General features: G+C 45.7%; 1 protein-coding gene across 1 annotated transcript; it reads right to left on the bottom strand.

Moving 5' to 3' along the window:
* smc3 (structural maintenance of chromosomes 3) lies at positions 1–27031 on the bottom strand. Its single transcript, XM_079730696.1, has 29 exons — positions 26873–27031; positions 26069–26144; positions 25806–25844; positions 25643–25710; positions 25213–25284; positions 24472–24551; positions 24288–24366; positions 23474–23591; positions 23095–23270; positions 22462–22542; positions 21920–22084; positions 20026–20147; positions 19271–19484; positions 18692–18795; positions 17842–17941; positions 16465–16625; positions 15211–15352; positions 14597–14747; positions 13586–13752; positions 10436–10573; positions 9969–10127; positions 8216–8323; positions 7782–7890; positions 6765–7012; positions 4653–4865; positions 3252–3443; positions 2672–2849; positions 2155–2261; positions 1–1322 (listed from the first exon to the last, which is right to left on the bottom strand). Exons 1-29 carry the CDS (start codon positions 26885–26887, stop codon positions 1251–1253), a joined length of 3654 nt encoding a protein of 1217 aa, XP_079586822.1. The 5' UTR covers positions 26888–27031; the 3' UTR covers positions 1–1250.
* Positions 27032–27550: the final 519 nt, after the last annotated feature.

Genomic DNA, 27550 nt, shown 5'->3' with positions numbered 1-27550 from the left:
TTAACTTTTTAGATGGTTTTATTTTTTTTTCTAATTTTGTAACAAGAACCAATTGCAAAGTTGAACAAAAGCATTGTGAAAACTAAAACCTGGTTACAAAATACATTTCATTTTTATATCCATTCACCAACGTCCAAGCCAACGTCAATACGATCTCAGAATTGCAGTAAAATTACAGATCTTAGCTTCTGCTTCACATTCAGATAATGTACAGATTTATTTTCAATTCAATGAGCGTTTAACAAACAAGCCAAACTGGATAGTGCTTTGAAACACTTTAACCGACGTGACCTCGAATGGGATCCACCACGACACAAACAAAAACAAGAAAAAAACAGCATAACATATCTACTATATGGCAGGTAATGACACGCACACATTAACATAGCATTACAAAATATAAAAACCTTATACATATCAGGAACCTCGAGGGAACAAAAAAAACAAAGTAGTTAACAGGGTGGTTCTGCTTTCGAAAACTGCCACCTTTACCGATGCTCTTTAAAATGTCCCAGCGTGTATCCAAGCCGACCGGAAGCCGCACCAATACATTCTGATCCAGAGGGGAAACGACGACGCGTATGAACAGCCAGGGATTTAAAAAAAATGGAATCTAAAAAACAAGCCAAGAGGGGACTCTACTCTGGCACTCTCTCTTTAAACACGGGCATACCAAAAGTCTGCTATAAAAGTGGGACTGCGAGAGAGGAAGTTCAACAGGGCGGTTAGAAAAGACGAGGGAATGGCTCGTGGCGTAAGGTGGGCTCTGATGGTTCTTGTGCTAAATATTTTGTACAACTCTACACGTGGACAGACGCCCACCACGAGAGGATAGATACACTTTACTATTAGACGCGGTCTAGTGTGTGTGTGTGTGTGTGTGTGTGTGTGTGTGTGTGTGTGTGTGTGTGTGTGTGTGTGTGTGTGTGTGTGTGTGTGTGTGTGTATAAAGAAAAGCATGTTTTTTTTTCTCCAATCTCAAATGCGCCCCTTCTCGGTGGTCTGGAGAACATCCTTCAATACTGCATCGTTATCCAATTAGAAGTCGCCCCCCGCCCCCGGAGCCCCCGATGTCCCGTGGTGACCAATGGCGTGGCGCCCTGGAGTGTGGCTAATGGGCTGAGTGGGTGCTTTGTACTGGGATTCTGGGAGGTACATGCCTAGTCGTACGGACTCCCCGGGGAGAGACTGAGGGGGTTGAGGGTGTTGAGGGTTGCCAGGTAACACAGGTCCAGGATAAGGTGGTCCGGTTAGCCGTGGGTGGTGTCGTCCTCCACAAAGTCTTTGGCCTGCTCCGCCGAGATGACGTCGATGTGACTCACCTGGAGAAGACACGCGCAGTGAACACACGCACACACACACACAGGGAGAAACGCTGAGGGCCAGAGACCCGAGACCTTACCTTACCACCTGGTCGTAATGCACGGTGAACGGTCAGTTACGCACCGGCACTTAAAGGAAGAACTTAGCCTTGTGTCGTGTCTTAGCCTAGCTGTCTTTGGTGTGTACAGGGAATGGGTTAACCTTGCCAGTGTGAGCGCCTACCACTTGTTTCTATGAACTTCCTCAGTGTGACGACAGCGGCATACTGTCGTTTCTCTTTCTTCTGAAAAATGTACTCAATGACGCTAAATGTAAATGCACTGCATTTAAACAGCACTGTTCTCCTGGCAACTGAAAGCGCTTTACAGTATCGCCCACCATTCACCAATTCATTCACACATTCACACACACACTACAGCGGCGTCGGCCATTGCAAGGCGACGGCCAGCTCGTCGGGAGGAGTTAGGCTGAGGTGCCTTGCTCAAGGACACCTCGACACACCTACTGGTGGCCGGTCCTCCCCGTCTACTTCCTGAACCACTGCCGGCCTTGAGGTGGTGAACGCTACACAACCTTCTCCACCATCACCTTTCTTGGTTACGTTTCATGATTTTAAATATATACATTTTTATTTACTATTCTTTAATTGGTGCAAATCCGTAAAGTTTCGAATGTGTTCTGTAATAGCGTTTAGGCTACTTTTTAACGTATTGTATAGAAATAACACATTTAACGCTGTGAAATGAAACGCTGAATAAATTTGACACGCAGAGGATCTTCCACGTGAGACCAGAGGTGGTGCCGGTGGGTTTGAGGGGGGGGATATCTCACCTTGTTCCTGAACTTGACACCATAGAACTTGTCTGCCGACTCCAGCAGCTCCGGTCTGAAGGTGGTGGTGATGAACTGGGCGTGGCCGGCCAGCTCCACGATCATGTCTGAACGCCGAACAACAACACCATCGGTTAACATCCGTAATCACACATCCACACAACACAACACTAAAGGATTCACTACCTCCGTGTTGAGAATAAGGAGGCCGATCTAAAGAGTTATAACCAACACTTGCAACTTTGACATAAAACAACAGAAGTGCTGGGTGTTTTATGACAGAGCCTGGTCTTAGTCATGGTACTTGCATGATGTCATCTGTGTTTGTAAGTTAGTGAACACGTAGTTATGCCTGTATGTGACTAAACGGTCGTGGGTGTGAGTCCAGGTCTTTGTCAGGCTACTTGCAAGGTGTCACAGGTGTTTTGAGGCATACTGAACACATCAGTATGCCTGTACGTTACACAGAGGTGCCGTGTGCGGATGGTTCTCCCCAGGACCATTGAGCCCTGCTCACCTGAGACGGCCTTCCTGTGCTGGGCGTCCAGTGCCTGGTCGATCTCGTCAAACAGGTAGAAGGGGGCGGGGTCACACTTCTGGATGGCGAAGATGAGGGCCAGGGCCACCAGGGACTTCTGACCTCCGGACAGCTGCTGCATCTCCCTCATCTCCCCCTGCTTCCCTGTGAAGGACACCTGCACGCCGCCGGCACACACGGTCAGACACGGAGAGGACCGGGCGGAGGTCACGTAGTCTGTGACATCTGTCGCCTCGGTGTTCCACGAGGAACATTCAGGGCGGGAGCGGCGTCGACAGACGCAACAACATCAGAAGGATGTTTTGTTTTTTGTTTTGTCTTATTATTTCTACTATTATTAATAGTATTGTTAGGTTGTTGTTGTTGCTTTTTGGTATATACTGAGTATGTTGTATATGTGCATGCATGTAGGCCTGTGTTCATGTTGATGGAAGGAAAGGGATTTACGGACATTCTGTGTACAGTGTGTGTTGATTGCTGTATACCCATCCCAAATAAAAAGATGATAAAAAAAAAGGATGGGTTGCCGTGGCAACTAAAGACGAGTAGCCGGGCCTACCCTGATGCCGACGCCGGTGAAGTGGTCGACGGAGGGCACGCTGCTCTGGGAGCCGGAGCCCTTCTCGCCGTCGGCCCCGCCCTCGCTCTCGTCCTGGGACTGGCTGCCCTCGGCGTCGCCCTTCTTCATCACCAGGGTGGCCTTGCCCCCGGGCACCAGCTTCTGGAACACCTCGCTGAAGTTTTTGGACACCTGGGGAGGAGGGAGGGGGGGGGGGGGGGGGGGGGGGGGGGAGAAAGGAAGGGGGCGTCGGGGGGGGACACGAGGAGGGCGTGTTAACGTTGTTACAGAGACGGGCGGGGGAGGGGGGGTGAACAATACTAGATGGTTCATTTGGGGATTCACGGGCGGCAGTAGCTCAGGAGGTAGAGCGGGATGGCTGGTGACCGCGAGGTTGCTAGTTCAATCGCCGGCTCCTCCTAGCTGAGTGGCGAGGTGTCCCTGAGCAAGACACCTCGCCCTAACTGCCCCCGACGAGCTGGCTGTCGCCGTGCATGGCTGACGCCGCCGCCGCCGGTGTGTGAATGTGTTCATGACTGGGTGATTGGTAGGCTATATTCTAAAGCGCTTTGGTTGGCCACTGGTCACAAAAGAGCACTATATGAATGCAGTCCATTTGCCATCCATTCGTGTGTCCGTCGATCTTTTACCGTTTTGCCCTGCGGTGAGGGGCCAGGACTACACCTATTCCTAGCGCTTCTCTGAGGCAGGACAGCAGTACTAACAAACCAAACGCACACCACCGTTGTTCCTTTAGTTTTTGTGTTGTGCCTCCAACGCATCTCTAACCTCGTGTTTCTGATTTCGGAGAAACCGCATGGAATTCAGCGAAGCACTTCACATCTTGGATTGCTTATTTGACAGCCTCACTTAATATTCTGTTCAGAGTAAAAAAGCTTTTTTGCAAAATGACTCAACCGTGAACGACGAGGAAGGCCTACAAAAGAAGCAGGCTGTCTCCCAACTGGAAGCAAAGGGAAGGGGTCCGGGTGGATAGTTATGGGGTTGGACGGGGGCCTTGGTGGTGGTGATCAGGGGCGGGGGGGAAACAGTCTGACAGTCCGGTTTGACACCATCTTTGATACTTAGGCTCTGCATAGCCACCCGTCCATCCCCTCCTACTTGTTGTATGTTGTCTTTGCTGGCATTTCATTTACGCACTTATTGCATGTCGTATTTAGTTATAGTACTTAGTTTTGTAGCATATTATCCTAGCTATCTTTGTTGCATTACGGGGAATGGGTTAACCTAGCGATTGATTGGATAAAAGTCTGCTTAATGCCCTAAATGTGAGTAATACTTTGATACTAAGCTTCGGTCATCAGACAAGGTGACAGATAGTGACTGGCCTAAGGGGGGCAGGTCTCAGAGAGACCTGCCCCCCTTCAAGCAGCGGCCTACCTGCTTGAAGGTGAGCTGGATGGCCTCGTATTTGCGCAGCTCCAGCACGTTCATGAGCTCCATGATGGACTTGTGGCCCCGGTCGAGCTCCTCCTGCCGCTTTATCAGCTTCTCCTTCTGCTCCGAGAAGTTGACGAACTGGTCCAGGGCCTTCTTGTTGACGTGGCTGTACTTCTTCAGCTCCGTGTTGCACTGCTCCAGCTTCCGGAACAGCTGCAGAGGGAGAGGGAGGAGGGGGGCTGGGTTCAGTATCACGTGTGTTGGATTGTAGGGCTGGGCATTGCCAGGTACCTCACAATTCAATTAGATTCTTTAGGTCTTCATTCGATATTGATCTAATTGCTTCGATATCGATTCAATAATACGTGCAGATTACAAAAATTCCTAAATATTATTTAGAATTAACCATTTCATTGTGCTTTAACTAGCAAAAAGGGAATACACCATTGTATTGTATTGTTCCTGAGCTAAACTTGCAGCGTAAAAGTAATAATCATAACATGGACAAATGTAATAGGGCATGTACATCCAGGCACACTCGCTTCTAGATTACAATGACTGAGTATGCTTCTTTTTTTTTCTTTTTTTAATGGAAATAATCCATTTCAAAAAAGTTCTGAATTAAAATTGAATCGAGAACAAATAAATTGCAGTGCATTGATGAATCGATATTTTTACCCAGCCATATTGGATTGTGGAAAAAGGCGTGCGGCACATTGAAGCAGTGTCAGAAATTCATAGATTATCGATCTATTCCTAAATCTTTTACTAGTATCTGTACGGAATTTTTTTTCAATTCAGTCAGAGATAATCCTTTATTATGGGCAAGTATTTGCATCTATATTACTAAACTGCATTTGTCAATTATCCAGATCCTATCTAAAAGCAGTAGAAACGTAAGGGTTTGACCGCGCTCTATGGGTGAAAAAGTGCTTGCTTCAATGCAGACCCGGGAACAACAACAACAGCCTGCACCCCACTAGCTCTCCCATCAGCGCCCACAGGACCAGACAACGATAACGGCAGTGACATGGACATCACACTGCAAAAGCCATCTATGAATCATAATGCCCCGTTATAAATATCAAATCCCATTTCAGCAGAGACATTTATTGTTCTATTCATGTCTGGAGATTGAGTAACCTGCTAAAACGGGCTTGGTTTGGCCTAGGAGCGACACTTTTTAAAAAGGCACTCAAAATGCGAAGCACCGTTTCACCGCGCTGAATAGCGATGGCTGAGCGGTTACAAGTGGTGTTGATTATGTTTCCACCCCGGATCCACTTTGCAATCACCGGCCGCCCCCCCCCCTCGCCACCGCCCACGCCTGGCGGCGGCATTGTCGTGTGGAGAAAGACTCCACTGAGTTTTGGAGTGTTTATTGGAAACCGCCGGGCTATTTTTAGCCCTGCTGAAGGATGGAGATGACAGAACACGGAGGATTCAGGGCCAAACTTTCCCACTTCACAGACGGAGACAGACATGAGTGTGTGTGTGCGCCCACACATTCACAGACACAAAAAGGGCCACACTTTGTCTACCCCGCCTCGTCTACTGGCGGTACCTTGCTGAGGAGATCAGAGACAGTGCACTATATCCGACTGAGTCTCTGACGGATACAGTGCGAGGCGTTATGTAAATAACAACCCCTCCTTTGGACTATGAATACTGTGTTCATTAATCGCGGCGTGAAATCAAAATCAGCCAGCCAAGACACGAATGTTATTATCCCCAGAAATGTTTCATCACCTAAAAACTAATTATGCAATTTGCAGTTTTCAGTATGTGCTTGAAAAAAGAGAAAAGCACCTCTCTCACTCTAGTCCCCTAGATTAGAATAGGGGTCTAGAGTGAGAGTGATTCTGTGAGTGAGTGACCACCTGTTTGAGTGAGTCTGTGAGTGGGTGAGCACTTGTTTGAGTGTTGAGTGAGTCTATGAGTGAGTGATTCTGTGGGTGAGTGAGTTTGAGTGAGTGAGCATCTGTTTGAGGAAGAGGGAGTCTGTGAATTAGTGAGTATTAACACCTGTTTGAGTGTTGAGCGAGTGAGTGAGCGAGTGAGCGAGCGAGTGAGTGAGTGAGTGAGCGAGCGAGCGAGCGAGTGAGTGAGCACCTGTTTCAGTGTGAGGGTCTGGTACTTCTCGAAGGCCTCCTGGGGCAGTGATCCCAGCTCCCTGATCTTCTTCATGCACTCCTCCTTCTTCTTCAGCAGCATGCCCTGCCGGTTGGTCATCTTCTCCAGCTCCTTGGTGTCGTGGTTGATGGCGTCGTTCTGCTCCTTCTCGATGCTCTTCCAGCGGTCCATGTTCTTCAGGTGGTCCTTGATCTCCACCTCGTTCTTGTCCACCAAACCATCCAGATCTGAGTTAGAGTCGGATGGGATTGGGTTAGCAAGAGGCCAGTATATATGAAGAAAGGTCTGCGTCATGGAAGTGGAGGAACGTTTTACTTGACATTGCAAATAAAGCGTTGAAAAGCTGAAACTAACATGATTATTAACTATGAGATTATCTTGTCAATAAGAGTCCCAGTGTCAATAATAAGAGTCTCTGCACTCAATGTCTGAATGCAGACATTGAGACATGAACTTTCAGTGCTTCTGAGAATCAACACTAAAGACACACAGAATGTGAGTGGAGTCTGGCTACAGTCACGAATTTTTGAGTTTGATTTTGCTAGTCATTTCTGGCATTTAATTAAAAGCCTATCCATACCAATGTCTGATTTTTTGATTCCTGTTTGATTCCTTTGGCTTAATTCCTGGGTGTAAGGCAATTGAAAAAAAGAACGATGAAAAGCAAAACGTCCGTCTATTTCAGTTTTCAAAAGAAGGGGCGTGTGTGTGTGTGTGTGTGTGTGTGTGTGTGTGTGTGTGTGTGTGTGTGTGTGTGTGTGTGTGTGTGTGTGTGTGTGTGTGATCCAAGTGCGCTGCTCTCGGTGTAGATGCTGACGCAGATGATAGATGTGGTCTCAAAACGCTTAACCCCGGTATGCGTCGATCCCGCGCTATCCTTGAACCTGAGCTATTTTGTCACTTCCTGTCCCTGCGCTCTTCTGAGTCACTGGACGAAGAAAGCCCTCTCCTGCATGACTGCACGGTGGGTGTGCGAGCTGCGTCCGCGGCCCCCACCTTCGGACCGAGCCAGTGTGTCTTTGACGCGTTTGTTGATGCCGTCCAGCTCGGAGGTGGTGGCCGTGAGGACCGTCCCTCCCTCGGTTTCACGCAGCTCGTTCAGCTCCTGCAGCGAGACACAAAAGGCGACATTAAGAGAGGCAGAAGGTACAGACTTAAGAGGACAGCAGTGTGCAGTCCCACGGTGCAGGCGTCAAGAGTCACACATAGCTAGAGAAGGATCCGTCCAAGCTTTGGAAGAATCTTTATTGGATTTCGATTTGAGGCGTCACATTTTTATCATGGATATTTTGACAAAAGAATGAACATTCTTGAATTAACAATGTCCAATTATTCAAATTATATCTAAATGATATTTACTTACACCAGAGTGTGGGTTACAAGTGTGATATTTGAAGGACACACAATGATGTGTGATGTCCCCTCCATACCTGCTCCACTTGGTCCAGACGTTTCCTCAAGTTCTCGTTGAGGTAGGTCTCCACCCTGGTCATGATTCCCTCCAGCTTAATCCTCTCATTGAGCAGCTGCCTGTTGTCCTGTAGTCACAAACACACAGCACTTTATTTCAACGGGCTGGGGAAACCAGCAGTTCAATGTGGCTCACTAAAGCGTTCGTTCTGCCCTTGTTGAACACACACACACACATACACACACACACACACACTAACACACGCGTGGGTCCGTGTGTAAGCAGTGTAGAAGGCCCTGTGTTTACCAATACTGCAGCACCAGGCATCAGAAGCACCTTTTAAAGGAGGACAGTTACATAAGGTTTGCCTGTTGAGGACTTGTGGAGGAGCAAGCGAACAGAGGAGAAGCGAGAGAGAGAGAGAGAGAGAGAGAGAGAGAGAGAGAGAGAGAGAGAGAGAGAGAGAGAGAGAGAGAGAGAGGGTCGGAGGAGAGCTGTACTGTGGAGATCCCACACACAGACCAGGCCACCAGCCATGGCTCTATCTTTAGTCTGCCCTTTACTCCTCTGTGTACATGAGGCGATGGTAACATAGGCATTTTAGAGCGCCGCAAATAAATACGAATAAAGAAGCCCTGAGGGTTTGGAGCGATAGAGTGGGCAGGAGGGTCTGTTGGAAGACGTAAACAGCATATCATGGGGAGAGGGGCCGTCGTGTTGGAAAATAACATTTGAGGGTGTAGGAGGAGAGCAGCTGCCCTGCAGTACCCCGTTGACACCCATAGGGGGAAGCAGACGCCATCGCAAAGCTGATGCACAGCGCTGGAACTACAGCCCTGCTTGTTTTGCATCGGTTGCTCCAAATTAGGGCTGCTCGATTATGGAAAAAAAAAAATAATCACGATTATTTTGGTCAATATCGAAATCACGATTAGTCAAACTATTATTTTTGAGTTTGAGAACATGATGCATTTATTCAGCATGTCTCTCCCAAAAACACTTAGTAACAGAGCTTTGAAATTTCGCCTTAAAAAATACACAAAATGGTCAAAAAGAAAATGTTCAAATCTAAAATAATGTAGAGATATGTATCCAGCTGTTCTAAAAAACAAATAATGGAGAACTCGATTATGTTAGTTCTGTGATCGTTTGACGCTAAAATTGAAATCGAGATCAAGATTCAATTAATCGCCCAGCCCTACTGCAAATATTACAAGAGAAATACCGTTAAACTTCATTTTAGAGCCTCCGTCTATTTTAGCTTTGATCATTATCAGCACCCGGCTTTAAGTTGGGACATGCCTTTAACTCTTGTCTCCCAAAGCTCTTGCCAAACGCCAAGTGGAAAAATGAGGCAGATGACTCCATTTCAAAGTAAATTTGACATAGAATAATATAAAAGGCTTTGGGTGATTCATTCTTCCTAAGTAAGCCGGATACTGTAATCCCGCTGATAAACGTGCATGGTAATATAAACATCGGCTGAAGAAACCAAGGAAACTGTGGCTTTCAGTAATGGCTCAAACTCAGAAATTGAACTGAGAGGGTGACGTGAACGCTTTCTGCTACTCAGAAAGCGGTTATGAACGACCCACAAAGGGGACTCTGCGTTCAATTGGGACTCTGCTTATTAATTTAATTTGTACGGTACATGACATTTGGTGGTAGCACTGTGCAGATGGATGTGTGGAGTAAATATGTGCAGGGACGAGACGGACAAGACGGACAAGAACGGGCTGCAGTCACGGCTCCCTTCTCCCCCCCATGCCTACCTGCTGGAGCTGCCGGATCTCATCGTTCAGGTCGTCCACACGCCGCTGGTCCTCCAGGGTGAGCTGGGAGAGCAGGTCTGTTCCCAGCTCGGCCTTCAGGGACTCCCGGGTGGACTCCATGGCGTGGAGGCTGGCCTCCAGACTCTGGAGACTGCGTTGCTGCCAGGGGGGAGAGGGTTAGAGAGCAGCTTACAGGGTTGTATTTCAACCATGAACGACTTTGAGGCGCATAACACATGTTTAACAAATATTAAGAGAAGTAACTTTTATGATAGATTAACTGAATTTTCAGTGTTGTGACTGAAAGCCATGCAATATTGCCAAAACCTCCATACAAAATTTTGCAAAAACCTTGATTTAATAATTAGCTACGCATTCAATACGGTCCACACCACTGAGTATTGATCTTCTGATCGCTACGCTCCCCAGCCCATCGTGATCACCAGCAAAGCCATGTGTCGCATTACCTTGGGCATGTAGGTCTTCTCGGACTGTTGCCTCTTCTCCTTGAGCATCTTCATCTCTGACAGGATGCTGTCCCGGGACGCCTTGAACTTCCTCTGCTGGGTCTCGATCTGCTGCATCTGGTTCATCAGCTGGTCGATCTCGTTGTTGATACGTGCAGGGGGACGTTAAGGAAGCTAGGTGGCAGAGGGATGAGCTGGAGGATCTACTTCCTCACGGCCCACTGGGTTGATGAAGTGCCTTGTATGCTAATAGCAGTGCTGACGCTGCTCATGAAACGGCTTGTTCACTATGAGCTTAATACCTGGTAGTGCGCGTTGAACTTGAAAACAACTGCAGTATGAATCATTGGACACCATTAGCCGCGTAGAGTTTCGATGCCCATTGATCACTGGGTGCAAACTCTGCCTGAACTCAACTTGATATAAAACCCATTACTAACATTGTCTCCATTACTAACCTTTCCAGAAGATGCAACAATAACTATTTACCCTCCTATCCATTTTCACAATTATCATCCATGCATAGTCTCTGACTTTTTACTCATCTCTTTAAGACATGTCATGCTAATTTTGAATTAAAGCAGCTTTGGGCAAGATGTTAAAGTTTTGAAGGGAGAGTGAGCCGAAAAGAGCAAGATGTGGAAAGTAAACAACGCAAAAAATGTCCCCTCCCTATCTGCTTCCTCCCTCACTACATTTGTCAATCATTGAGAAGTGTAGCCTTTCACTCACCTGTGATTAACAGGCCAGGTGGATTCCTCGAACCAATCAGAGAAGTTGCTCTGATTGGTCAGTAATGAGCTGGGTCAGAGAGCTGTTCTGAAATCTAAATTTGCTCATACAGTGTAAGGCACATTTGACTGGAATTCAGAGCTAATTTCAGTCACTGGCTGACGGATGGCTTTGCCATTTCTCGCTAATTACATTCAGAGAATAGCTCTTAATCTTGACTACAGCACCTTTACATGGCATATATGGGAGCCTGGTATTTACCATTTAACTGAGACATCACCAGTGGCCAGGGAACCTGAAGTGGCAGCATGTCAGCGTATTATGGCAGTGAACTACGAGGGGAATTCTCGGCAGCCATGCAATTTGGATTAATGATGATTAATGGTTGTTTACAGGAAGAATCAATAGTAAATCAGCAAGGGGATAATGCGATTTGACTCCCTCTGTCAACGTTATGACATTAAGACATTAGGGAGAGCTGCATGCACAGATTAAGCGGATCTCACATGCAGGCTTATTGATTCCTTGGGACAAATGAGAAGGTGGACTGGACTGCTCCGGCGAGCTTTTGAGATTTAGCAGGGCTCAAGATACACTATTCAATCAATTAATCAGGGGTTGTATTGATTCGATGATGCAAGTGGTGACAGGGATTGGCCAAAATCATATACCTTTAAGAATCTCAATTTCTCTGACCACAACTTGATGAAAAAGGTAAACAAGGATGAATCCCATTCAAACAAATCGAAATGGAGCAATTGCACAAAAAGAGCATTGCGAGCATTGTGAAAAAATCCATACAAATGCAACAGTCTTTCCCTGTGTTTCTCTAGGTACCATTTCAACAACCCATGAATTAATGGAACATTTGGCCATCGTTTTTTGATACAGATAAGACTAATCGGGATCCGAAACAAAAGCACCTGGTGCCCATTTTTCCAGCCTTATGGTAACCAGCAAGCAACTGGTGCATCGGTCTCCCTAACAGCGTTATCTAAAGCCGAAAGGTGAGGCACATACACACAAACTCGCTTCATTTTCCGATGGATCTGTGCTCTGACTCACCGGCTAAATCACTGAAGGACCTTTGTCACAGGGAGCCAGCTGTCAGTTCTCATCCTGCCCACTCACACACAACATCCAGTCATCACCAGGTGCGCCCACTGGCCGGCCAACCACCTGTCACGATGGCTGTGAGCCCCAGCGCACAAACAGGTGTGCGAAACATTTGATAAGAACGGAAGCGGTCTCCAAATACAATCCCACGTAGGCCGCTCCCCGACCGCAGCCTGCCCGCGGCCGGTGCCTCAACCGCTGAGTCACGGCGGTGACCTTTTGCGAAGCATCACGTAGTAGTAATCATCCTGCGCCGGCCCCCGTTCACTAGCCTCAATGATATCGGCGCTGCACACTGGCCGGGGGGGAGGGGGGGAAAGGTAGCAGTATAAACAAGACGGGTTTCTTTGGCTTCTCATCTTTAGACACAGCATCGTTGTTTGCGTCAAAGAGAAATCCTTTGGGGTTCAAATGGTCGGGTTTTTGTTGTTTGTTTACTTTCTTCTTTCTTCTTGTTACCATGACAATATAATCTCATCAAAGCCCAGCTTCCCTACCAGGTGGAACTACCGATGTTAAAGAGTGTGTAAATTGGAGTAATCTCGGATACAGCAGTCCTACTTTATTGAAGCAAAACTTCTGGGGGGAGATGGCAAAAAAGCCTGGGCTGGAAACCAAATATTGAAAGAGCACAGGTACACCTTGTTTCCCGACTCTCTCTTCAGAGATATTCAACAGGGATTTATTAATTTGCACGAGTGGAGGAGGATTTCAGAAGGGGATTTGAAAACGTGTATTTCTGCAATGGACAGGATATTTAAGCTCGTCTTCCCAGTGGTAAAAGTTCTCGCGCTGGCAGAGTTTGTGTTCGTTGTTAATTAATGACACGCTGACAGACCCAAAGTCCAGCAACACGAGAGGTTGAAAACAAATACGAATCAAAATACTAAAATGCCCTGTTCACCCGCATTTGAAGTAGTCGGCCATCAGACTTTAGGTTATGTGGCTTAGGAGGTAGAGCGGGTTGGCTGGTAACCTGAAGGTTGCTAGTTTGATCCCCTGCTCCTCATAGCTGAGTGTTGAGGTGTCCCTGAACAAGACACCTTATCCAGCTGCTCCCGACGAGCTGGCTGTCGCCCTGAATGGCTGACTCTGCCGTTCGGTGTGTGAATGCGTGTATGAATGGGGGAACTTTCGGCAATATGGTAAAGCGCTTGGAGTGGCCACTGGCTAGAAAACTGCTGTACAAATGCCGCCCATTTACCATTGATAATCTAAAGTCAAATTTGTGGGACGAGAATCTGAGCAACGGAACACTGCATATTTACTATACACCCGTAAGGTGACCAGTCTGGAGAAGGCCAGTGAAAGGATATGTTCGATGTTCCTGCGCAGGTTCTCGTTCAGCTTGGCCTCCAGCTCGCCCAGCTCCTCCTCCGCCTTCCTCATGTCCTTCTGCAGCTCCAGGCGGGACTTCCTGGTGTCGTAGTATCCCCCCGTCAGAGCCCCACGATGGCTCACCTGGTCGCCTGGGAGAGGAACATGAAGCACTCGTTAGAGACGGCGGGGGGAGCTCCATGGATTGGAGATTAGGAGCCAAATAAAGTGAAACGTGGTCTGAATGAATGCCGAAACGTTGATTCCATTAATCCATTAGTGGATTCAATTAGGGAAAGGTTGTGGCTACCGCTGAGTGAATTCCTGCTTAAAACGTCCTCGTTTCTCTCAGCGGTGGAACCATTAACTTGGGTGCGGGTGACGTGACGAGCATTTGCACTTTTTCAGAGAAGCCTATGCCTAAACGATTAATTGATTTGGTAATGAAAAACAAGAGATTAAACCCATTGTTTTTCTGAACGACCTTTCTGCAGATGTCAGGACCTCAGAGAGACACTCAGCAGCTTCCGCAAGAGACTCAATACTCCCTCGTGCAGATTTCCCCTAGACTCTGTAGTCACCCCCTTCCACCCCTCTTTAAGCACCCATTGCATGTTGTACGTCCTTGCACTTAAAAATAGTACTTAGTATTGTGTAGCATCTTATCCTAGCCATCTTTGTTGCATACGGGGAATGGGTTAACCTAGCAATTGTTGGTTCTTGGCACTTCCTTACTGTACCGACAGGGATAGATGGTTGTTTTTCTTTCTTTTTCTCATTCTTTTTTATTGCAACATCGTCAGGCTACAGACAATACAACAGCTTGCCTGATACATTTTAGTTGTTTAACCCAACTATCCCTTTACCCCCCACCCGCTTCTCTTTCTTCTGTCAAAGCAACTTATCGTAAGTCGCTTTGGATAAAAGCGTCTGCTAAATGCGCTGAACATCAACGTCAACGTAAATGTCTCTCCACCATGGAGACCCGGTGCTTACCCTCCAGAGTGATGCAGTCCATGGTGAAGGCCCTGGCCAGCTGGGTGGAGACCTCCATGCTGCGGCAGATCAGGGTCTTTCCAAACACGTGCTTGAAGGCCTTGTCAAAGGGGGTGCTGTAGCGCAGCTTGCTGATCATAGGGATGGCGTCCTGGTAACGAAACAGAGCGCAGTGATGAACTCATTCTCAGGGACATTTCCTCGATATCCACCCCCATCCGCAGACACACTTCAGACAGCTCACTAGTGGCTCAAGACGCTAGTGTGCTAACCTGGGTCGGTAATGGCCAGGTTGGTACACCTTGTAGCGACCCAGGTTAGAATCCAACCTGTGGTCCGATGTGACATGTCATCAACCCCTTTCCTGTCTCTATTGAGCATCTTCCATAAAGGCATGAAAGCACATAATATATCTATATTTTAAATAAAACGATATCCATCTATCGATATATATATGTATATATATTAAAAATATTATTGCGTCACATTGTTTGTTTTCATTTAGCTTGAACGACTTCCAGCTCCCAGGTTTTCGACACGCCTCTTTCCAAGTTGAGCCTCCTAGATGCATTACATCTGCAGGCATTTCCATGGAGAGGACTGGCGCTCCTTACGTTGGTCTCAGGGTAGGCGGTGTCCCTGACGTCCAGCTTGGTGAGGGGCAGGAAGGTGACCTCTCCTGGCAGGTTCATCTTGTTGAACTCCATCAGGATCTTGGTGCTCACCTCATCCGTCTCCACAATGTGGTAGAACAACCTGGAAGACATGGGAATGATGGATGCTTGGATTAGCCAGAGTCACCAACTGCTATAGAGGTCGAGTCAGGAACCGTTGACATTCAAGATCGTCCAAAACCATACCATTGATAAAGAATGAAAAGGCAAACATACGGAGGCGGCTTTAAATGATGTGTTTCTGTTGTTCCAATTTGATGAAATATTATGAATGAATACTGAGGATAATATATTAATGATAAAAGATGATTTTGAGAGTGACAGAGTGAGAGAGTGAGAGTGAAATATATATATATTTATTAGTGCTGTCAAGCGATTAAAATATTTAATCGCGATTTATCGCATTAATGTCATAGTTAACTCACGATTAATCGCACATTTTTTTCTATTCTAAATATCCCTTGATTTCGTGCTGCTAGCCTTTTAGTGATATCAGAGAGTGTTGAGATGGACAGTAATAAAATATATTTGGTAAGATGGATATAAGAAGAGAGACCCGCAGTGAATTCAACCCGGTCCACTTGACATCGGGTAGGTGCATGACAGTGGTAGGCCTACCGTAAAACTTCAATAGCCCAGGCTTTGATTTGTTTATTTATTTGCAACCAAGTCGATTTTGTCTAGAGGCGACTAACTGAGCAGCCCCTCCCGAAGAGGTACAGCACGGGTGGGCCTTGAACTGCGATTGGTCAGAAAGACGTAACAGCTAATGACAACATTGAACTCTCGTTCAGGCTCGAACAGAGTGACACACAAACACACACACACTTTTAAGGAGTTTTTTACCCGCTCCGTTTCCTTGCTAGCCCCAACAAGTTTGTGCAGCATGCTTGTTGTTTTGTTTCCGGTGTAGCGAGATCCGGTATGGTGTTGTAGTTTTTCTAAAGTGACTAGTTGCTGCTAGACAGCAGGTGAAAAAACGACAACGTTTGCCAAGCCAAAAGAGCGTTAATCGCGCAATAAAAAATGTTACGCCGTTAAAATTGGTTTGCGTTAACGCCGTTAATAATGCGTTCAACTGACAGCACTAATATATATATTATTTAAATCAGTCTAGCAACAGGACAGAGTTGAAGCTAGGGCCAGTGGGAGTGAATGTTCCGGTGTAGGTGCAGACAATAACAAAAAACTTACCTGGTACCCGCGGTGACCTCAACACAGGTGTAGAAGGCCGGCTCACACTCAAAGTTGTTCATGACGATACCATGGTAACCGTTGATGACGTGCTGGTTGATGCCCTTGCGACGGAAGTGTTCAAGGACCTTATTGATGCTGTCGATGCCGTTTAGGATGGCCTGGAGAGGAGGGGGGGGGGCACAGAGGATGGAGCTCATCAATACAAAAATCTCTACCTGGTTTTAAGGTGTACTTTCAGTTTTTTTGTATTGCATTAACCGGACGTACTGCTAGGGCTGCTTGATTATGGAAAAGAAAAAGCATAATCACGATTATTTTGGTCAATATTGAAATCACGATTATTCAAAGATTAGCTTTGAGTTTGAAAACATGATGCATTTATTCAGCCTTTCTCTCCAAAATAACTTTAATATTTTTTTTTTTGTTTCAAGTGGATTATATTAGTTTGGAGATCGTTTGACCCCAAAATCGAAATCACGATCAAAATTTGATTAATTGCACAGCGCTATATACTGCTGATCAAGTTGCACCATATCTTGGCGCCTGCTGATATGCGTTTCCTATATGGAGGGGCCGAACAGAGTAGTCCGGGGAAGAACCTTTCTTATACAATGATTCAGGGCACACAAATGACGATGGATGGGCAGACATTTCCGAGCAACACTAGTCTTATCGTGTCGTGCAGCATAGGCCCCAGTGGACTCTCGCTAGAACAGAGTATGACTCAGATAGGACCCGTCACGGAGTGAAACGAAATGCTGAACATCAATGTCCGGTAAGCTCCAAACTGCGTCCTTTCATCTCTCCCCAGCGTAATTCAGAAGTGATATTTGATTGATGTCTCCGCAGGAGGAACGGTGGCTGGACGACGCGGCGGAGAGAAGGGTGACTCATATGTAAACGGATATGTAAATCTGACGAGCTAGAGGAGGTGGAGTGGTGGAGACAGACGAGTGACTCCATTTGATATTCCTCTTTAGACCGTTGGCCGTGTACACTCATCGAGTCACAAACCGAGGTGATTCTACCTAGCCAGCGCTCCGGCGCACTTTTCCCCGGGGCTCAATTCATCTCGGTAACATGTCCTCAAGATAGACTACAGTTCTATTTATGCAAATAGCTAAAATGAGTTATACCGCATAAGGAAATGAGAGCATGTGAAAATCCCTATATCCATTATCCTGTCAACCTGAGCAATGAGATGCGATCGGGGAATTCAGTCTTCTGATATTATGAATCCTCCCACCCTTACTGCCGTTGTAGCCACGGACGATTACCCAGAAGAATGACGTGCTTTTCGGAAACGGCGGCTATGCATGTAGACGGGCTATGAAAGCAGACATTATGTAACGGAGCCCCCAGACGCAGACAGACCTTGCCAGTAGCGGCTCTGAGGAGCTGCTGCTTCTTCTCCAGATCCTCGCGCTTTGCCGCCAAGGCCTGCTGTTCCGCGTTCTCCTCGCGCCACAGGTAGCTGGAGGGGACAGAGCACACGGTGTTAAACGTATGTCAGCACAAGCCAGCATAGCACTAGCACTGAGGAGCCCCAGGAACATGCATCAACGCAGCAAATGCACGTGCAAAGGAAACAAGAGTGCTGAATATTGGATGATTATTTTGAATCAGGTATGAATTTAAATTTCCTGATACTGCGCACAAATGACTGTGTGCACCAGTGCTGCACTTTTTTATTTTTTATATATATATTCTTGCAGGTTTTGCAAGCATCTGACCTTATCTGCTACAGTACCTTATTAGTACCCTAAACATTAAGTCTGAATGATTTGTGTATCCGTCTTCAAAAGAGTCTGGTTGTTCCCTCCTCATTTTTAATTAAATAAACCCGGCCACCAATACTTTATCCTTTTCCTTTACAACTAAATCCTCTTCAACCATACCGCCCTACACGGACCTTACAGAACAGAAACTCTAAAACGCATCCTAGCTTCAGGGCTCAGCTTCAATGTGCTCAAGCCTCTGAAGGAAGGCATGTGGACATGCACATTAAAGTCTGTGCTCCACAATACGACAAAAGGTTGCCAGGCCTGGAGAGTACATGACTTCAAGAAAATGAACAGAGGAACCTTTCATCGTAATCCTATGGGGCTGGCTGACTCATCTGAATGGACTGACGTACATTGAGGGAAAGGGATGGTTGATAAGGCACTGACGTTATTCTGACTACGTGGAGGAGGATAGGTAAGAGGGAAAAGGCTTGGCTTACTTTCTTTCGCTCTGCAGTTCATCCTTCTTGTTCTTCACTTCGTAGTACTTCTTGTCCAGTTCCTCCACACGGGTCTTCACCTCGTTGAGATCTTGATCAAGTTTCTGCAGACGCAAGATCAGACATGCACAATTTGATTCTGCTGCTTCTTCTGCTTGCAAGGGGGAACCCATTTTAACAGTGATATTCAAAAACTAATTTGTTGCAGAACATTTTCAAAATTGGTTTCAATTCGGATATCCTAGTAAAAACATTTGCTTTTACTAGGATATCATGGTAAATGTGACGACAAGTAGTCGTGTTATCCTTGAATGGGCCGTGTTTAAGATGTAATAGCTATAATTTGAACGCAACTCCACCAAAGGTGCTTGAGAGCAACACTTTTCAATGGCGGCGAAATGGGATAGGGGGTGTTTTCTTTGGGTTGTTTATTCTTCAAATTGGAGAGACTTGCACATTCAAACATGGGAGCGCGCTTCAGTCATATTCAAAACCTTTTAATCTTTGATCTATTTCAGAGTGAGGAGGAGGGGAGACTGAGTAGGAAGATGAGTGTTGTTGATATGAATCACTACTGACGTTGTACTGCTCCAGATTCTTCTCCTTGTTGGTCTCTGTATCCTCCAGGTCTTTGTGGATGGCCGTGATCTGCCTCTTTTTGTCGTTGATCGCCTGGTCCAGGGACTTGAGCTCCTTCTTGATCCACTTGTCCCTCTCCTCCTTGGAGGTGAACTGGCTGCCGCGGCCCTGCTTGGCGTACAGGTCTGTCCTCTCCTGGGTCGCCTGGGCCAGTCTGGGGGGGGGGAAGGGGACCGTGTCAATGGAGGCTGAGAGAAGCTTGGGGGCAAAGACCTTTCGAATGACAACGTGTCTATTGTCTGTGTGTCAGGCCTGTGCGTGTGTGGTTCAGTCATTTACTGAAATAGGCAGTGAGAGGTTAGATAAAAGCACTATATAAACCCAAGGCCATTTACTGTTTAATAGCGTACTGCTGTGCCAATCTTTGCAGATCCAATTACAGATCCATTTGCCAATGTTTACAGAGACCTTTTCTCTTGTGGACATCAGGCCCGGCAACAATGTTTACCCATAATGTTTTATTGACAGAAATCAGCAATGCCATTAGGTGTATATGATTTGTCGCCATGCATTTGAGGCGTGGACACTGTTCTGCAACCATTTGGGTTCCTGCAGTAGGACTGCTGTGCAGCACAACACCGCAGTCCTGTTGACATCTCTGCAGTCTCACTCAATCCCAGGTTATTCATTCCAAGTGGGCTCTGAATGAGTCACCTGGCCCCAGGCCCTCGGGGGCGTGGGTGAGTCATCCCTACCTGGCAATGCCCCGCTCCTCCTTCTCCTTCACCATGTTGAACTTGGGTTCCGTCTCCTGCAGCTCTTTCTGCTTCTCCTCGATCTTCTCCAGCAGCTTCTGGCGCTCCTTCAGCAGACGTTTCTGGAGGGGAGAGATGGGCCGGGGACGGTTGGTCGGAGGCCGGTTTTCTGGAAGTATTTCGGGTAAACTCGCGCAAGGTTTTTCCCCAGGCATGGAAAATGATTTCCTTTCTGAAGAAGCTATTGATTCATAGGACTGAAAGGTTAATATTGTAGCGTGCATTAAATACCTCACAAATAGTTACTGTTGGTTCCAATGAGCTTTGTGATAAGATTTAACACTAAACTATGATATGTTAATAAACAAATGATGGAGAATGGGGGTGTGGGATAATTCGAGAGGAAAAAAAGGAATAGGAGAAATTTTGGTAAATTAGCAAAATATACCAAAATACATGTTTCACCATAATAATAAGGTGCAGGTCCAATCAAATATTCAGAAAAATGAATCACTCAACGAGCTACCGACAATACATTTGGAATAGACCCAGACCGATATATCGGTTGGCCGATTTGATCACAGACGTATCGGCGTGTGAGTTTGCCGATAGGAAAACTTTGGAAATGGTGACATTTATCTACATTATCACCGCTTGCCGAATCCTCTACTGCGGTGGTTAAACCTCTAAACAGAGCACACATTGGTTAACACTCCCAACACTAACAGTTTTACATCATGGTCTGTGTGAAGGTTCGTAGCTCCTCCCCACTCAGATGATTGGTTCCTTTAGCTCTGGGTTTTAATAGGAAGTTGCTGTGGCCCGAAGCATTGCTGCAGTGTCAGCAGCAAACCCCAAGAGGCTGCGCCACCCCCAGGATACCGTGATATATAAATATAGATCAAGAATAAAGGCTGATATACCTATATTTTGATTATCGGCCGAAATATCCATATCTGTAATTCTTTACGCCCTAATATCGGCATCGGGCCCTAAAATCGAGGCCCGGCTGTTACTGGATACTCTAATTACTCTAATTTTGATACATCTCAAAATCGTGGGTCAAAGTCAGCCCTTACTGACATTTCACAGTAAGCCGTTCTTCGTCTGAATTTGCACACATTATCCCAGCAGGCTGAGTTTTAAGATGCTGGTAGAGCTGAATCATAAAACGAGGAGGCGGCAACCTTAAGTTTTACCCTTAATAAGCACTGTTCAACCTCATTCACCGTCCACCATGACATGCGCTTTGGTAGAAACACTATGACGCACGTCTACCCTCACCGTCCGTCGCCCTGCTCTCAGAGACCCTGCCTGCCCACGTCAGCATGGCCCAGGTGGGCCTCAGCTCAACAGTCAGCATGCAGGCCGCTCATCACAGTCCACATACAGGCAGAGCCAGTAAACCATAATGATGTACCATTCATCCTGCTTCAACACACACCAACACAACCATGTTCACACGCACACACACACACACAACCATGCTCACACACACAAATCCATGCTCACACACACACACCCATGCTCACACACAAACACCCATGCTCACACACACCCACACACACCATATGGAGGATGCACCATGCCAACTCTGCAATCAGCCAGCATGATGCATGGAGGAGAGCACATTTGCACACGAGCGTTCAACCTGTAATTTGGTGAAAATGAGTTGCAAATATGTCACAGGGTCGGTCTCATTAATTATGTTATTATACAAGATTTGAGAGAACATTATCTAACTTCAGCTCAACAAGGCCGAGGGCACAAGAACAAAACCCTCTCCAAAAGGGAGAGCGAAGCGAACGTAACGAGGCAGTGAAAGAAGAGTGGCTGGGGCGTGGCCAGTGCGGCGTCACGGGGGTCCTAGTGACGCAGACGGAGGCAGCCCTACCCTCTGCTCGCTGTTGCCTGCTGCCTCGTCCTGCAGGTCCTTGGTCTTCAGCTCCAGCTTGGTCCTCTGCTTGATCTGCTCCTGGCGCTCGGCCCCCAGCTGCTCCCGCTCCTCCTTCATGGCGGAGATCTTGGACTTGAGCTCCCGCACCACGCGCTCCGTCTCCTACGGTTGAAAGAGTGACAGACGGCCGATGGTCAGACGACGGGACGGTGAGGTCGGGTCACCCGGTTCTGTTGCCTTGCGGATGCAGACGTGGAATGCTTAGACATAAGGAGGTTCGGGCCGAAGAGCTAAAGGGAACACTTGAAGTGCCTGAAGGGAAGAAGGCCGCTTGTATTGTGCTCAGTGTAACCATGGGTCATTCTGAACAAGGAAATTCTTGGGACATGACAGCAAAAACTTAGAAAAACTTCATCAAATAAGGGCAAAAAGAAAAAAGAAAATGCCTTTTGATTCGGTCCATTATCGAATCTTACTTTTTTCTAAACCAAACATGATTCTTCTTGAAGTAAGTGGGGAGAGGGTACATTGTTCCTTACCTCCACTTTATCCCGTGCGTCTTGCTGAGCGTCCCGCAGCTGTCTAGATTTGTCTCCACACGTCTCCCTCTTGCTGGACAACTGAAGGAACACAAAAGGAGATGAACACAAAGAAATCACATTGACTATCTGCGTCATTGTGTCATGACTAGCTAGTTGGCAAAAAGACGACTGATCATCATAATACAATCCAATGACTTGATTATCACTAGACTGGTAACTGCAGCCGATATTGCACCCTAGCACAAAAAAAACCAAATAAGGTTAACTTCCAACAATCCTGTATACATTAACATGCAATAATAGTTTTATGAAGGTAGGATGATTTGAAAGAGCTGTGCATGTTGACCTTCAGTCTTGATTTACATGCAATGTATTTTTTGTGATTTATTTCAAATCTATGGCAAAAACCTAACAGAGTGGGTTAAGTTCATTGTGCCTTGTTGTAAAACTAAATAAAAAAATACTTTAAAAAGTGCAAAGTCACGTTGCGTATAGTGACTTTTCACGATGAAAATCGTAAAATGTTGCGACATCGTGACATTGCGATGATCCTTGCCACGAGGCATCGCTGCACCCCGGCTGACTATAAATACCCTGCCCACTTCTGAGAGCACATTCACCCATCCTTACCTCGTCTAGTTTGGCCCGAGTCTCGTTGAGCTCCTGGTTGTAGATGGTGTACTCCAGGGCTCTCCTCATCTTGTCCCACTTCTGGTACTGAGCGAGCTCCTCCTTCTCGTCCTCCAGGGTGTGCAGGCGCTCCTCGATGTACTTCAGCAACTCATTAATCTTCTCCCGCTTTCCCTCTGAACACACACCCACACAGACTCATTATAGGAGATCTACATGGCTAGTACCAGCTGTACATTGGAAGGAGCCGTTATTGCTTGTTTAACTTCCTTCCTTCCTGTATTAACTCTGAACTTGATACATTTTCATGCAAAATGCATTCATGTCAAAAGGAAAAATGCGGCTGGTGGTGTGGTCGGTGATGTTGAATTGGTCTTACCCGTCTCTTTCATGAGCGAGATGCTCTCCTCTTTGCGTTCATCGTAAACTCTGGTCCCAGCTACCTCTCGGAGCAGCTTCAGGCGCTGAGAGTCAGGAGCTGTGGCCATTTGGTTGATCTACGTGCAGCACACAGATAATAGATTTGCCCATGATAATGGCCACCGTCATTTCGGTCTATCGACAGAGAGAACTAGAAAATGCATTTCCTGAAGAATATGTAATATATGGTGTGCTGTAATACAAAGCGAGGTTGAAAATATGTTTTAATGAAGCCACATAGTTTAAGACGTATAGAAATGTTGAATGGCTTAAATCAAGTGAAAAGATTTGAACAGTGTTTAAAAGTCTAGATGGAGTAAACATTGTAAACATGCAGATAAAGTTTGAAATGGTTGAATCGATCTTAAAGTTTAAACTATTTCACGCATTTGAATAGTCTCTAGGTTAAATTGGTGGAGGGAGTAGGGTCCCAAAGTTATTAGCGAATAAGAAAAGTGAGTGTGATAAGCCATTACAAGCAATTTGAAAATGGCTTTTTTTCCCCGACATCAATAGTGATGTCACTAAGCTAGATGTACCCTGGACAGATAAGCAACTTTTGCTACAGTCGACTTGATAGGATGGTAGATCGATCTTTCTAGAATACATCTAAATCAGAGGACACTCCCTCTCCCATTTGTGAAGTCACCTAGGCCCAGCGAAGGGCAGATTTTCAAAATGGCTTGTAATCGCTAATCACACCTGCATCTGGGGATAAAATAGGGGCCCTTTTAAGAGATTTAGCGGCAGGGGTGCTTTTTTGCCACTCTCACCTTTCCTTGCTTGACGATGTAGTAGGGGTTACTGCGGGAGAAGCCGGCACTCTCCAGGAGGTTCATGACATCATTCTTACTGCAACGGCCACACACGTCACACGGTTAACTACATGGACTCACAGGGCCGGTCAATGCCCGTCATTAAAGATACAGCGTTTTTCCGGCAGCGAGCAGAACTCACGTGACCATCTTTTTGTCCAGAAAGTACTGGTCCTTCTTGGCGCCGATGACGCGGCGGAGGGAGACTTCTTCTTTGTCAATCTGTCCAGAGCAGAGGGACCAATAATCAACAAGAGGAGAAAAAAAGCCTCCTGGCGTTGGGTGATTACATCAGACCCACAGTAGACGGCAGGATTACAGTCACATAAGCCAGGGAGGGTACAAACATCCAGCCATCACTACCGTTATTTAAGAACAATACAGAGCTGTTTACTGACTCAAACACCTGTTAAGAAACAAAATATAGAGCTTTTAACGTTTTAAAGCAAATAGTGAAGTGCTCGCATATCGATGTGAAACATAAACTGCCCAAATAATATTTTATATTAAATTTTTGCCAAGTCTGTTCACTAAATGCCACTCAATTCCACACACCACACCTTTTATACCAATGTTGTGTACACAAAAAGTATCAACAATCCATTAAGTTACAACTGAGTATGCGGCAGGGAAAGAGGGCACTTGCGCAACATAAGAGCCCCCAAAACATAAAGACCCACCACATAACATAATAAGCACAGCGAAAAACAGGATTAAATGTAATCACTAACACGAGTGTGACATTTTGTTTACCTCCACACAGCCCCACATAAAAAGAAACCCTATGCATTTAAATGAATTACTTTTTAGAACTGTACAGGGATTTGACTTTTTTGAATTGAACAGATATATCTATTGTTTTAATAATCCAAGATATATTTACCGGTAGCCGATTGTCTGAGTTGTCAAAAATGATCTCCACAAAAGCAGAGATGACGCGAGGACCGGTACCCTCCTAGAGTTTGGAGAAAATACATTGTTTTCTTTAACATGGTGATTAATTCTTCAAATTCAACTTAGAAACTGTAATGAAATAGATACATAGCTAGAGATGGATCATTGTAGACAATGTTAACAACAATGTATATTTTATATATATATATATATTTATTGTATTGTTTTTGAATGCTAAAAATGCCAAATATCCCCTTACTTCCACTCCAAACCAATCCAACATTAAGCATGTTTAAACAAACATTATGGAAGGCAAGCCAACAAAGGTCTTATTTAATATCGGCCAAAACAACAAATGTGTAACATTGTACTATAAACAGAACAATAGATCTATTGAACGCTTAATACTGTATTCTTACGTGGAGCAGGGCCAATCGCTGTTCTGGGCGAAGGTGGCTGAATTCATCGCTGAGCACAAACTGAATTGCTATAGAAAACAAATGGAGACAACATTTAGCTAATGATGGATACATTGCCAACTACTCAATAAAGACATGTATTGATGTGTGGCTTGATACACACCGTAGAAGAAGTTACTTTTCCCGGATCCATTTCTCCCAACTGTTAAAAGACAGAAGAGAAGTTAGCATTAGAACATTGCTTTGCATTTCCATATTGGAAATCAACATTTTGGAGGCTATGATACAGTTATACACATTGGATAACCCCAAGAGGTAGACAATAATGCAACAATACATTGGTGTAGAATACAGTTAGAATGGAGATTTGAGTCATTGAAGTCCTAAAGCTTGATTACAACATTGTTTACAACCCGTTAAACTCACCGATGACATTATGTTTGGGACTGAAGGGATCTACCACCGTTTGGTCCCTGTAACTTCGGAACCCCTGGATGATGACCTGCAGAGCAATACAAAGAGGTATTAAGGTCAAGGCTTGAAGTCTGGACGCTTAATGTGACCCTCAGACAAGAGATCTCCCCGTTTCCACCTGAGACACGCCAAAGTTTGACTCAAAGTAGACTAGACTAGACTCTAACTTGAGTCTAAACGTGACATGACTGGTGTGTCTCAAAGGATCTACTACGGTTAAGAAGTCATTTGTGGGATGATTATGGAGGCAATGTGCTGTCACTGTAATGGACAGAACACACACACACACACACACACGCGCGCGCGTTGAGTACGTCGGCTTGTTCATAGGATAACGCTTGGACAATGTTGAAAGCTAGACATCTAATGCATTCTTTATCATGTACACAATCATGTAGGCCATCACTTGTGCCCTTTATGTCCGTTTATTATCGGTGTGGTGAAGGTATCGGTGGATAAGTATCCATAACAATCCACCTGTTTGCACTGCCAGGGCTACTCTGAACGCTCGCGATCGGACCTAGCTAACCCGCGAGAGGGGGCGGGCAGTTCAAAGCGATGCTAGCCCGTTAGCCTAGCTTAGCCCTAAAAGCATGCTACTTTTGTATACCAATGTGGGAGCGGACTTACATCGTAGATCTAAAGCTATATACAGTTACGGAGAAACGTGTGTATGACCATACAGAAACATTGCAAGAAAAACGAGCAATACAATGAGCCGAGCTAACAGTCTGTCTGCAGCTAGCTATAGCTTACCTGTTTGATATACATTGTCCTCTAGGTAGAAACTCCTGTTCCAACTTGGAGATAAACTCCCTTCTTCTCGAAAGGGAGAAGGGGGATAACGTAGTTGTCCAAAATTTATCGCAATTAACAGTAATAGCCGTCCTAAAAATACGGAATTATTTGGGTCAGGCAGAATAACATGGAAAATGGCGTCGGGGGCGGGATGAGGTGGAATATACCACTTTCTGTATCGTACGTGGATCAAATAATATTATAAAAATATGATGACTGAGCGAACCATATTCATAAATAACTTAATGTATGTTTTTATATTTCCATTTAGATGTTTTTCCTTATTTGTTTGATGTAATACATTTAAGCAGAATAGGTTAGGTTTTTAATCCGGTTGGTACAGACCCAGTGAGGGAGAGCGCAGGGCGCCAAGAGGGACCGGCGAGGGAAAGAAAAAAAACGGGTCTTCAGAATGACGTCCGGCCTCGACAATTTAATAATTCTGATGGAAGTTTTCGGTCCTTCATTTGGGATGTATACATTTTGTTAATATAGGTTAAAAAAAACACAACTAATAGTTTTAAAGTGTAATCGAAAATAGGAGGATCTATCTACCCCCATTGTATTCTGTTAACATTAGTCTTTGGTAAAAGAAAAAAACCCTGCTCTATAGTTTATCGTTTGTATAAATCAGCA

Source organism: Pollachius pollachius, assembly GCF_949987615.1.
Source record: "Pollachius pollachius genome assembly, chromosome: 2".
In the NCBI taxonomy this organism is placed as follows: domain Eukaryota; kingdom Metazoa; phylum Chordata; class Actinopteri; order Gadiformes; family Gadidae; genus Pollachius; species Pollachius pollachius.
This window is presented reverse-complemented; position numbering and strand designations above follow the sequence as displayed.